The sequence below is a fragment of the Giraffa tippelskirchi genome, chromosome 8, assembly GCF_054371585.1.
Source record: "Giraffa tippelskirchi isolate mGirTip1 chromosome 8, T2T-mGirTip1v1.2.pri, whole genome shotgun sequence".
NCBI lineage: Eukaryota > Metazoa > Chordata > Mammalia > Artiodactyla > Giraffidae > Giraffa > Giraffa tippelskirchi.
Window position 1 is genome coordinate 116,352,633 of NC_137282.1, and position 13,775 is coordinate 116,366,407.

Consider the following 13,775-nt stretch of genomic DNA (forward strand, 5'->3'; position numbering starts at 1 on the left):
CCAGTGAGCCTAGACAATAACTTTCCCCATGGCTCCCAATTAGCAACGAGAGCTCCTAACTGGCTTCAGGTCAGTAGAAGGAAGCCTGGAAAAGTTAATGCCAACTTGGCCTTGGTGGATATACTGCAGTGGAAGGGAAAAATCAGACTCCAGACACAAGCACTGTCTACCTTGTAGGAATCATCTGAGGAACAGAGGACATCAGGGGTCTAAACATACTTTGAGTCTGAAAGTGCGGGTCTAAACACACTTTGAGTCTGAAAGTGCTCTAGGCTGACGAGGCCAGGCTTATCATGGGCAGATGGCAGTTAGTGTCCACAGGTGGGGATCAAGCCTGAGATGGCTCCACCTCTCTGGTAACAGTGAACTTCAATGAAAGCCTATTACGTAGGTTACCTCAGCTGGCATTCACTGCAGGAAGGTTCCACTGCTCGGCTCATTTTCAGGCAGACTCCCAGCTCTAGAGAGGTGAGGTAACGTGCTCAAGGTCGTCCCGCTGATTCAGGCTGAGCCGAGCTTTCAGCCTGACTGCCTGACCCTGAGGCTGTGTCTCAACCACTGCACAGCACTGACCCCCGTGCCCTGCCCCCACCCCGGTAAACTGGCTGGTCTCAGAGGAGCGGAGGCTTCTCAGCCCAGCATCTGGGCATGTGTACTTAAGCCTGCTTCAGGTAGGCAATCCAGACACTGGATGGTCTATTTGAGCTCCTCAAGTCCTTTCCAGGGCCTTAACCTGCAGTTGGTCTGCTGCCTCTAAATGCGGCCTCCTTCCTGTTATTGAGTATCTACTGCCTGCCAGCCTTCCCAGGTGGCTCAGTGGTAAAGAACCTACCTGGAATGCTGGAGATGCAAGTTCAATCCCTGGGTCAGGAAGATCCCCTGGAGGAGGAAATGGCAACCCACTGCAGCATTCTTGCCTGGAGAATCCCATGAACAGAGGAGCCTGGTGGGCTAGAGTCCATGGGGCTGCAAAGAGCCGGACATGACTGGTGACTAAACAACAGCAAGCTTCCTTACAAATACTGTTTTGTATAAACTGCAACCCCATGAGGAAGAGATTAGTATTCCTGTTTTGGTGATGGTTTACTTGCTAAGTTGTGTCTGACTCTAGTGACCCCATGGACTGCAGTCTGCCAGGCTCCTCTGGTCCATGGGATTCTCCAGGCAAGAATACTGGCTATTTCCTTGCCATTTCCTTCTCCAGGGGATCTTGCCAACCCAGGAATCGAAACTGGGTCTCCTGTGCTACAGGTGGTCTCCTGCATTGCAGGCAGATTCTTTACTGACTGAGCCACCAGGGAAGCCGTTTTTCCTCTTTCACAGATACATAAACTTGCCCAAGATCACAGAGCTAATTGGAGGGGACGCTGAGATTTGAATACTGGCAGGCTGATCCCAGAGCCCACCCTGTTAACTTCTCTGCCACGGGCCCTCCTGAGCATGGTCGTTGAGACCTCAAAGTGAGCCAAGGACACGTCTAACATACTCTATCCACTGACCCTGCTCCTGCGAGGAGCAGGAAGAAAAACTGATGGCCCTAAAGGGGGCTGTTCCCACAGGAACCCACCAGCACCAAACAGGAATGTTTGAGTGTGCTGTCTGACACTTAATTAGGCAGTAATATTATATTTTATTTCAGCAGGTAAAGAAAGGCCTCCCACAGGCTTCCTTAGCAATTTTCAATAGTCAGTCAACTGAACTCCCCCGTAACTTACCTCACGGATGAAACTATAAATTATCACTGTGCCTGCAGTTACCTCTCCATTTCAGTCTCCAAAATATCTGCTTATATATTCATCTTTGATAAGTGCATCTATTCAGTCTGGTTGGATATGACTCAAAAGGATAGCATAGGTGGAAGTACTGATAAAAATTTTTTATAAACAAGATAAGGGGCCTGCTTTTCCATTACTGTTCCTTCTAATTTTTCCTTCAGCAACATTGAAGGCAAGTGGATCAATGTTTTAAAAAATGAAGCTGAGGTTAGAGTTCTCCAACAGGTAGTTGGATAAAAATGACTTCAAAGCATGGTCTATACATTTGTGAAATGCAATTTCCCTTTCAGATAAAAACCCTCTGCTCTTCCTTTGTGTTTCTTTGAGTAAAGTGTTTCTTTCTTATTTTATTTTTCAGAGAAGTTGCACAATCCAACAAAAAGAGGATGACTTAAATACTTGGATTTTGCTTAACTAGGTATTAATTAATGGAGCCAATCTTTTCCAACAAAAAGGCAATTGTGAGGATATCTTTAAATTTAAAAAATAATTATGAATCTTCCTAGAATTTGATGGAAGTGGTTATTAGCCTCATTTTTAAACTGATAAATTGGAGACTTTTCTTTTTAATCTACAGGCATTATTTGTTGTTGTTTGCTATTTAGTCAGTCATGTCTGACTCTTTGTGACCCCATGGACTGTAGCCCACCAGACTCCTCTGGGATTCTTCAGGCAAGAATACTGGAGTAGGTTGCCATTTCCTCCTCCAGGGGATCTTTCCAACCCAGGGATCGAACCTGCGTCTCCTGTATTGGCAGGGGAATTCTTTACCACTGAGCCACCAGGGAAACCCGTTTAATAAGAGGGCCTAGAATCTTAAATCAAACCTCATCTCTACCATATACTAACACTATGACCTTGGGAAAGTTATTTCACTTGACAAAGGTTTAGTTTCCCCCTCTGTAAAAGTGGGGGCAATAATAGAAATGCATCACGCTTATCACTTGCCGTTGTTGTTGTGGCTGTTGTTTACTGGCTAAGCTGTGTGTGATTCTTTGCGACCCCATGGACTGTAGACCAACAGGCTCCTCTGTCCGTGGAATTCTCCAGGCAAGAAAACTGGAGTGAGTGGCCATTTCCTTCTCCAGGAGATACTTATCACAGTCTCTGGCATATAGCAATATTTCTATGAATGCCAGCTATTCATAGGTGGAGGGGAGAAAAATCTGCCTGAGCTCTAGGCCCCCAAGCTAAAGCAGAACACATATCCGTTCTCACACCCCCATCTCCTGTGCTATCTGATCACCTACTGTGGCCTAAGAGGAATATTTGCCCATGCCGAAGCTTCTACTGAGAGCTGATTTTATTTTCAGCTAAGTACTCTGAAAGGAGAAATTGAAAAGCAAAACCCTCCCACACAATGGACATAGCTGCTGACAACCTTAAAGGAAATATAAGTAAATAAATGTAAACACACATGACAAATATTATACAGGACACATGCTGTATAAATATTTATAGCAATATGCTTTGCATTCCTGAATACACTCTGCCCGCACTCTGGAGACCAATTTACTGGTAAGGCTTTCCACCAGAATGTCTGGCTGAGCACTGGGGAGTTAGATTAAGTGTTGGCAATGTCTGTTTTGAGGACATCCTGTGTTTTCACACCAGCCCAAGGCTCTGTACTGATCCTTTTTCCTGCCATGTATTTTGCCTGAATAAACCAGCTCAGGTTGCAATGAGAACAGCATTTTGACTGCAAAACACCAACATATAAACTGAGGCCAAGCAAGAAAGGAAGAAGAGGTCATGAAAGGAAAGGGACAGACTCTGAAAAGCCAACTCCTTTGCTGTAAAAAAATAACAACATATCAGGGCTTATCATGGGCTACCATGCCAGCTAAACTCTAAAGGTGTATATCCCATTACTCAGCACCACCCCCGGAGGCACCTGGCATTTAGAGAACAGGATCAAGAGTGAAAAAAGCAAATCTTCATGAGCAGAGGCGCCCGAGGAGGGCCCTGTCACCCAGAGCAACAGCGGGGTCCCTTACAGGCAGCGTTTTGCCGTCCTCCGCGCACACACACATGATCACTTCCACATTCCTCTGTGTGGTCTTGTTGTACTTGTCAAAGTCACCTTGTAAGAGAGTGATGTAGATGTCGTTCCTGACGTCCCCTGAGGCAGAGGGAGAGAGACAGGAGTTGGAGTCTGTGCAGCAGGAGAGACGTCAACCAGAAGGTGGGGGAGTGGGGGATTGGTGGAAGGGCCCCACCTTGACGTCTGTTAATGATACTAAAATCAGAACTACTTGGAAAAGCATTTTCACTTCGTCAGGGAGACTGGAGCAGCAGGTGACAACAGGATTGAGGGACAGCAGGAAATTAGTTGCGAAAGGGGAGGTGGTCACAATTGGCCATGTTTTTCTCTCCATTAAAAATCATTTAATTTTCATCCTCTAGTGACACCTTCTGGGAAGGCAAAGCAAAGCTTCAATTGCATTGATCTTGGTGCATGAATAACAACCACTGACAGTCCTCTCCATGGGTCTTTCACTGTGCAGGAGACAGAGTGACTTTCCACGTGTGTCCAAGTAACACGGACAGGGTCAGGGACAAGGTAGGGAGGGTCTTCAGGAATTGAGGGGGTGATGATAGTTGAAAACCCTAAGGGGAATGCCCAGGAACTGACATCTTAGTAAATGCAGGCATAAATAAACTGTGCCTCCAGTGGACCACAATTCAGCTGTGGAAAGAAGGGGTTGGTTGGTGAGAGTGGTCATGGATACAAGTACTAGACTCAAGTTTAAGGTAAACAGGCAAGTTTCAAAGAGTATTATTACAGAATCTCATTTACTTTTTTTTTTATTACATACACATTTGGAAACTACATATAGTCGTGGTTACTTTTGGAGACAAAGATTTAAGAGAGCTTTTAATGTTTTGCTGTATTCCTTTTTCATGTTATTGGACACTTTACAACAAGTGTGGGCTATTTTTGTAATAAAAAATAGGTTAACAATTTAAGAGAATGCCCATATTCACCCTCAGAAAGAGTGAAATTATTCCACATGAGGTAAAGTGGATGTCCATGGTAAATTATTAAGGGATAAGTCAGTCACAGAACACTGTGCAGAGTATATCAAGTAATGGGACAGAAAGTATATAAAGAGTGATTCCATTTGTGGGGGGAACTGCATGTGTATATAGTCATGTGTTTATGTTTATTATGTAAATGCTTGTAGTTTGGGATATACAGTTGTTTTCAGCAGTTACCTTCAGGGAAAGAAATAGAGAAAAGCCGTAGAAAAGAGAGGAGTTGGCTGTTTCAAAAGACAATGGATCAGAGCAGCTAGACCCCCCTCAACCCTTGCCAGCGGGAAGGAGAACCTGGCATGATGATCTCCGGGAACCCCAGCTTCCTGGCCACCACAGTGGTCCTGTCCACGAGGTGTGGGTAGTCCTTGCGGATCTGAATGATGTCACCCACGAGCATCTTCATGGTCACCCAGAGCCCTGGAAGGGAGTACTCAAGATGAAGAGCCAACCTCAAGGTGATCTCAGCCTCTCCCTCCCATCATCTCTCCCCTTGTTCTCTCTCCGGAGGAGATGGTGGAAGCGGAGACAGGTGGCCACAGATGCAGTGACCCAGCCCTGGCGGAGGCCGGAAGCTGGGATGCAAAGAGCTCTGGAGTGAGACACCTCTGGCTTGAATCCCACCGGTTACTTCTAGCAGGGCCAGCTTCTGTCACTTCATCACACCCCTCTAAACCCACCCTGTGTAAAGTGGGCTTGATCCCATCTATCTTACAGGACTGTGGGAAGGAGTGGAGCAAACAAGGAAGCATTTCCCAGTGCCTGACACACAGTTAGGATACACTGATTCCTCTCTCCCTTCCAGCACAAGGACATGTCTCCCTGCTGTTTCTCAGGCAGAGATTTCCATCTCTGTGGATCACGAGACCCCAGTCTTCACAGTGGCCTGTCTGGAAGGAAGGCTACGTCTCCCAGAGTCCAGGGGTTTGATCTGGTTGTGGTAGAATCGAGGGAGCCCAAGCTGAAGTCAGGCCCAGCCTGCTTGGCCAGCAGGCACTGTACCTTGCCCTCCACTGTCCCCCTTGGAGGCTGTGACTTTGCCCAGCAGGCTGTGCAGGAAGTCATTCTCAGCTGTCACCCTAGACAGGAAAAGAGAGCACAAACTGCTTGCATGGCACCCTTGTAGGTTCCCTCCCTTGTGGTTTCAGGAGCTCCAGAATGTTGCCCAGCCCCTCTGCACACCTTAGGTGAAAAGGGAGCCTGCCCATGTCAGCTCAGAGTACCTGCCATCAAGAAACACATCTCTCTCCTTCACAAAGCAATATGGCTCTGAAACTTGGAGAATACCTAGGCTACAAGTAGAGGCCATTTGTATTCCGAGGAAGATTCTTAAAAAGAAAGGACCCCAAGCCCTCAAAGTGAATATCTGCTCAACAAGGTGGCAAAGTTTTAGCTGCTCAAGCTAAGTCCTAATCACATGCTAAATCCATATCACTGACCTCATTATCTGTTAAAAACAAAATCCTTCTTAAACAAATGAGGACAATATCTCAAACTTGGGGTCTTACTCTCTCAAACTTTTTTAGATCAAGGAAAGAACATTTACTTTCCTCACTGCCCTCCTTTCAAGTCATGGATATTTGTGCCCATGAGAACTAGGTCCTGATTCCCTGTTATATGCTCCTGATATGCTGCTGCTTTGTAGCTTCATGGTCCCGATCATATTTGTACTTGATGCACTGATCTGTTTTTACCTACCTATTTAATTCCCCACATAAATACAAGCTTCATGAAGATGGCCATGTCGACCTTGTTTACCACCTCATGCCCCACACCTAGCACAATGCCCAGCTCTCTGCCAGCTTTCAATCAAAGCTTGTTAAATAAATAACATCTGATGGATGAACAGGTTAAAAGCTGGATGGTTTTGAATGCCTAGACACTGAGACCATCATTCTTACTCTGTCCTCTTAGAAGGTCCTAACTGGCTATTATCAACTCAGGGAACCAGTTCATCCTGCTTCTGAGTGGCCCTCAATCAGAAAAAAATGTGGTTTCAGAGAATAGAAAGTAATGGGAAATCACTCACGGGTGAAAAGGAATGAAGTGCTGCTTCTCCTCATCACTTTCTGCTTTCCCCTTGATGATGTCTGTTATATCCATAACTAGAAAGAGAAGAGAAATGACTTAATGGTTTAAGCCCTCCGGCTTCCAAGAAGGGATGACAATGGAATGAGATCGTAGGGCAGGAAGCTGGGACAGGAAAGCTTAAAAAGGCAGGAAAGCCAGCATCGGCCGGTACACAGACAGCACCTGGCAAAAGCCTTTGGGTAAGCCGGGCTGGAAGGGCAGCAGCCAGAGAAACAGTTAAGAGCCAGGGGCCTAGCAGAGGCCGAGGGGAAAGAGCCAGAGGCTCGCCCGTGGAACTAAGCAATCAGGGTTGCTTCGAATATATTTCTATTAGAGGTCACCATACTAACAAAAATGAGCCAGTGACTCCCTGCAGGACCTAAAGAGCTAACCACCCTCTTTTATAAATGTGCTCATATTCACAGACACACATCTGGGGACCCTTGAACCCTACATTTCCAGAGGGATCCTGGATCTTCTGAAATTTCTTCTTAAATCAGCCCCTGAAGGTCCATAAAACCAAGGTAAAGAACTCTTGCCCCAGAGCAGAGATTATAGAAATGGGGGCAGGGGGAGGAGATTGAGACTTGCTAGCCAAATAGGGCCAAAATCCTAGTAACAAGAAATTCCTCAAACACTCCAGGCCTCCATCAGGGAGCCATTAATACTGTCTGGATAATGATCAACTAGTGACTGTATATAGCTCAAAAGAGGAGTTAGGGAGCTGAGAGAAAGAGGGGAAACTGATCAGCATCCATTCTTCGTGATAAACAGACACTCCCCTCTCCTATTCTCAGTGAGCTATATTTGGGTAGAACAACCTCCCTCTGACTCCAGAGTTATAGCCTGGGGGATCAGGGAACCAAATCCTCCTGCCCAGAATAAGTACTTTGGGGATGAGCAAATGACATATATTTTATCTCTTGGGGCTTCTCCTGAAACTAATGGAAAAGAAGTGCTCTCTTTCCCCTGGGCCACTAAAAAGGTAGGATGCAAACTTGGAAGAGCTAGCCAACTAATTGGACAGCCATCTTCAGTATAAGTCAGCAAAAGGACACAGGAGCTGAGAGACAGAGAGATGAAAATTCATTTGAGTTCCTGGATCCAGCCATGCCTGAAGCAATCTATCCCTAAATCTTTCATTTATGCCAGATTGCTATCGCTGGAAACCAGAAGAGAAAGCCAGCTATAGCTGGAGACAAAGACACACTTTGCAGTAAGGCCCTCGGTGCTTTAACAGGTACGTGGTGAGGTCAGGAGTGTCCGTCATACGGAAACAGAGCATAGAGCAGGTCGTGGATCCACCAGGCCCAGTCCCTCATTTTGCGGATAAGGAAACGAAGGCCCTGGGGAAAACGCTTGTCCAAGACCACCTATCGAGCTAGCTGGCAATAATGCCAGTTTAAACACCAGTTAGCTCAGGATAAGCTCATTCCTCCCATTCTGCCACTTGGCAAGAAGTGCCAGGGGACTTGTTGGAGAACCAGCTGGTTTGTCATGACAGAAGATCTGGGGGGCCTCAGGAGAAACGTGAGATACTGGGTTTAGATACGGTATACAGGTATTATACAGGTATTATAATACAGGTATTATAAATGGTACACAACTAAAATGTTATATTTTAACCAAAAAAAGTAAAACTGGCATATAGAATTGCTATTTCCATGGGTGTCTAAATCGTCTTTCAAGAAAAAAAATGTACTTTAGCTTAAATAAAGTGAGTTAATTAAAAGAAAATATATTAGGTAAATAATATGGCAAGTGATAGTCAAATATAACAAAAGCCACAAAAGTGGGACAAGAATAATGAAGGCTTGGAAACTCCCAGGAGAGCTGAGGCTTGGAGAGAAATGCAGAGGTGACATTTATCTCAAGCAGCCACACGCCCCCGACCACCGGAACTGAGCTGTGTGGCGGACGTTCTGCGCAGCTGCACTTCCTGTCCTGCGTATTTGTTTAAAGATGATTCGTTCCTCATTAGGCCCCACTCGTATTGTTCTTCCTTTTCCAACGTGCTTGGGAGTGAAGGTGCCAACGGCTCAGACGGCTCCATGGCCCCTGGAGCTCTGCTCCCGACGCGGGAATTTCATTATTCGCCATCTTCATCATAAATCTGGACTTAGTCATCAATTAGTTTGATTTAATCTCAAGAAATTTAAGTATTAAGGGCTGTCTGGCGTAAGTTTTTGAGCAGGCGAGGTAAAGGAGGAAAGCGAAAGGAAAAGTCTCTGAAGCGCCGTCATCTGAGACGTGCGCTCCAGGATCAGGAGGCGCTGCGTGTGCGCCCTCACCTGCCACCCCGAAGGGCCGCCTCAGTCCGTGCGTGCACTTCTTTGTGTTCGTGTCCTTAAGATCCATCTTCCCAACTCGGACTATTTGACAAATTAAGTAAATTTTATCCCTGTTGAGGTCTTTGTTTCCAAGATCCTGTAGGGCAGGAAGTGAACACTTACATATTGTGTCTGATGAACAAAAAGTAGAAAAGAAAACGTAGCAATAGAAAATTCGGGGAGGGGGCTTAGCGCTTAGTTTAGCACTTGGTATATGTGAGATAATTTACACAATTAGTCCTGAAATATGTGGAAACCAAGCTGTCACATCCATCTCACACGTAAGAAAGGGGAGTTTGGGGAAAGAAAGTGGGTGACAGGACTCTGGTGTTCAGTCCTGATTCTTCCACCTCAAATTGATGAGAAAAGAGGGGTAGAGGTGCAGTGCCAGCTATACAGACAGGAGTTCCTATATGCCAGTGGGTGGGTCCAAAAACAGCATCTGCTACAAATGACTCTGTGCATCTGGTCATTGCTCAGCGTCTCTGAGGGAGAAGGCAAAAGGAAGAGGGGGAAACCCTAACGATTACTATTTGCGTGTGTGCTTAGTTGCTCAGTCGAGTCGGACTCTTTTGCAACCCCGTGGACTGTAGCCCAATAGGCTGCTCTGTCCATGGGATTCTCCAGGCAAGAAGACTGGCGTGGGTTACCATTCTCTTCCCCAGAAGATCTTCCCAACCCAGGGATCGAACCCACATCTCCTGCACTGGCAGGCAAATTCTTTACCACTAAGTCACCAAGGAAGCCCAAACAACTACCATTTACTGAGTACCTAATGTTGCCTCACAGCTCAGTTGGTTAAGAATCCACCTGCAATGCAGGAGGCCCTGGTTCCATTCCTGGGTCAGGAAGATCCACTGGAGAAGGGATAGGCTACCCACTCCAGTATTCTTGGGCTTCTCTGGTGGCTCAGGTGATAAAGAGTCTGCCTGTAATGCGGGAGACCTGGTTTGATCCATGGGTTGGGAAGATCCCCTGGAGAAGGGAAAGGTTACCCACTCCAGTATTCTGGCCTAGAGAATTCCATGGACTGTACAGTCCATGGGATCACAAAGAGTTGGATACGACTGAGCGACTTTCACTTTACTTCACTTAATGTATGTAAATCACCCAGGCATCAAACACCCCCAAGATCCCAGAGCTTCTAACACAACAGAGTTGACTCCAGCTCAGGCTACAGGTCCAGTGCAGATGGGCAGGGACTCCATGCACTCACTTACTCTGGGCCCCTGCCTGAAGGATGACCTATCTTTCACAATAGGTGTTTCCACTATCCCCAGAGCAGGGGAAGGGAATGTGGCAAGACCCTTACTGGCTCTTAAAACTTCCACCCAGAAGAGAGGCATATCACTTCCCCCCCTACCATTTCGCTGGCCAAAGCCAGGGCCATGGCCACACCTAACTGCAAGGGAGAAGAGAAGTGTACTAAATTGTGTGCTCAGAAGGCGGAACGTAGAAGCTGTGAACATACCGATGTCTCAAACTCTGTGAGGAGTGTCTCACACATCGTGTCTTCTTTGAGTCTTAACAACTCTCCAAAATTCTATCATTAATACTATTTGTTGTTAGATGCTCAGTTGTGTCCAACCCTGTGACCCCATGGACTGTAGCCCACCAGGCTCCTCTGTTCATGGGATTCTCCAGGCAAGAATACTGAAGTGGGTTGCCATTTCCTCCTCCAGGGGATCTTCCTGACCCAGGGATCAAACCCACATCTCCTATATTGGCAGACGGATTCTTTACCACTGAGCCACGAGGAAAGCCCAGCCCAATTCAACATATGAGGAATCCAAGACACGAAGATAAGGGTCTTCCCCCAGGACACGACCTTAGTCCTTAGAGACACTGTCCAGCCACTTAGATCCCAAAGTCCATCAATCTAAACACCACAATGCATTTCTTGCACCATCCAAAGGTGCACAGAAGGAAACTCACCTGGCCCACCCCAGCAGTCCAGTGCCCTGCTCAAATCTAAAAGCGTCAGTGTTCCTGAGACCCACTTCCAGCTGAGATTCAGCTGGAGAAGGAATTTTGAGGCCTGTTGTTGGCATCAGAGCAGAGATACCTGAGTCTGGCTCCACTAGAGAAGGGTTACTTCTCTTCCAAGTTAATTTTCATGCAGGCATATATACTGGGAACAGCCTGTCTGCTGACATCAGAGCCAGGGCCTGGTAAAGCAGCCATCCTCAGCTTCTCACTATGGCTGGTGTGGGAGAAAGAGGGACAGACATACAGAGTTTCTGGGAACAAGACATGGCCTCAACGTGGTCCACACTTCCTGCTTGGGGGTTGTCATGGTTACATTTTATGTGTCAACATGGATAGGCTATGCTGCCTAGCTGCTTGGTCAAACACTAGACTGGATGTATCTACGATGCATTTTGTAGGTCTGATTAGTATCTAAAATCAGTTGACTTTAAGTAAAGGGCATTTCCCTCCATGATGTAAGTGGGCCTCATCTAATCAGTTGAAGGTCTTAAGAGCAAAGCCTGAGGTTTCCCAGAGAAGAAGGAATTCTGTCTCAAGACACTGCCATGTATAAATCCTCCCCGAGTTTGCAGACTGCTGTCCAACCCCACCGATTTCAGATCTGTGAGCCCCTCAGTCACATGAGCCAAATTCTTAAAATAAATCTATGTATTTATGTATCTTACTGGTTTCATTTCCCTGGAAAACCCTTCACTGATACAAGGTCTGGCCTCTCACAGCTGGAAGAATAGATTCTTCCAAGTCTCCCACTGGGAGGGAAACAGAGAAGGTTGGGGGGAGGGGCCTTTCTAACCATGGAAGCCCCTCCCCTCATTTGCATTTCTTGCCTTGCTCAGTAGGCAACTGAGTTTGAGATGCCAGTCATCTCACAGGCAGCCAGTGGGACAGCCTCTTCTCTGGCCTGTCTGACGCCTTCCTCCAGCTGACCCTGAAATCCCCCTGAAACTCATCTTTAGAAGCCATGTTCATTATTTCACTTCTCTCCCCCCTACAATGGTAATAGCTCCCTATTTCCTACCCTGTTAGTGTTAATTTTCCCCAGCTGATGTGAAAGGTCCTTGACATAATATATTTCCAGCTATCCTATCCCACTGATTCCCCACTAGTCTCTGCATGCAAGTACTCTATTTTTGTCACAAAGATTTCTTTATCGCTCCACAAACACACAATGCTCACTTTCAACTCTAGATCTTTCTTCCTAAGCCCCCCATCTGTACCTCTGCCTCTAAAGATTACCTCTTATTTCTCTATACATCCACATCCTTTCCATTCTTGAAAGCTCAGGTCCTCTTTCCCTCATAATGATGTCCATCCCTAATTACTTCTCCCCTCCCATGAGGAATTTTTTATATTTTGAAATATCTATGTTGGTATCTTTCAGAGTCATTTCAGAGCCACAGAATCCCTGTCACCTGACAGGTCCCTTCCTAAATGTTACAGGATGAATTACGCCCCCCCACCCCCACCCACCATCAAACTCATATGTTGAGCTCCCATGTCTCAGAACATGACTGTATTTGGAGATAGGGACATTAGAGAGGTGATTAAGCTAAAATGAGGCCGTTAGGGTAGGCGCTAATCCAATATGACCCCTGTCCTTATAAGGAGCTTGGGACAAAAACACAGAAGAATGTGTGAACACACAAGGAGAATGTGGCCATCTGCAAGCCGAGCAGAGAAGCCTCCACAGAAACCAACACTGCCAGCACCTAGGTCTTGGACTTCTAGGCACTGGAACTGTGAGAAACTAAATTCTTACTGTTTCAGCAAAAACAACACCCAGTTGTGGATGTGACTGGTGACAGAAGTAAAGTCTGATGCTGTAAAGAGCAATATTGCATAGGAACCTGGAATGTTAGGTCCGTGAATCAAGGCAAACTGGAAGTGGTCAAACAAGAGATGGCAAGAGTGAAAATCGACATTTTAGGAATCAGCCAACTAAAATGGACTGGAATGGGTGAATTTAACTGAGATGACTATTATATCTACTACAGGGAGTAAGAATCCTTTGGAAGAAATGAAGTAGCTATCATAGTCAACAAAAGAGTCTGAAATGCAGTACTTGGATACAATCTCAAAAATGACAGAATGATCTCTGTTCATTTCCAAGGCAAACCATTCAATATTACAGTTATCCAAGTCTATGCCCCAACCAGTAATGCTGAAGAAGCTGAAGTTGAATGGTTCTATGAAGACCTACAAGACCTTCTAGAACTCACACCCAAAAAAGATGTCCTTTTCATTATAGGGGACTGAAATGCAAAAGTAGGAAGTCAAGAAATACCTGGAGTAACAGGCAAATTTGGCCTTGAAGTACAGAAACAGGGCAAAAACTAATAGAGTTTTGCCCAGAGAATGCACTGGTCACAGCAAACACCCTCTTCCAACAACACAAGAGAAGACCCTACACATGGACATCACCAGATGGTCAATACCCAAATCAGACTGATTATATTCTTTGCTGCCAAAGATGCAGAAGCTCTATACAATCAGCAAAAACAAGACCAGGAGCAGACTGTGGCTCAGATCATGAACTACTTATTGTCAAATTCAGGCTGAAATTGAAGAAAAT

At 46.0% G+C, this 13,775-nt stretch overlaps 1 protein-coding gene across 17 annotated transcripts in view; it reads right to left on the bottom strand.

The window, feature by feature from the left end:
- DOCK2 (dedicator of cytokinesis 2) overlaps nt 1-13,775 on the bottom strand; it is a 477,583-nt gene that overhangs the window by 386,930 nt on the left and 76,878 nt on the right. For 10 of the 17 annotated variants that reach the window (XM_081520659.1, XM_081520650.1, XM_081520652.1 and 7 more), the window contains 5 exons: nt 9,176-9,311; nt 6,844-6,919; nt 5,817-5,893; nt 5,109-5,234; nt 3,773-3,897 (listed from right to left, as the gene is read on the bottom strand). In XM_081520659.1, the coding sequence (XP_081376785.1) occupies nt 3,773-3,897; nt 5,109-5,234; nt 5,817-5,893; nt 6,844-6,919; nt 9,176-9,311 (540 nt within the window). The remainder of the gene's footprint in view (nt 1-3,772; nt 3,898-5,108; nt 5,235-5,816; nt 5,894-6,843; nt 6,920-9,175; nt 9,312-13,775) is intronic. The other 7 variants (XM_081520666.1, XM_081520661.1, XM_081520664.1 and 4 more) reach the window with 1 other exon arrangement.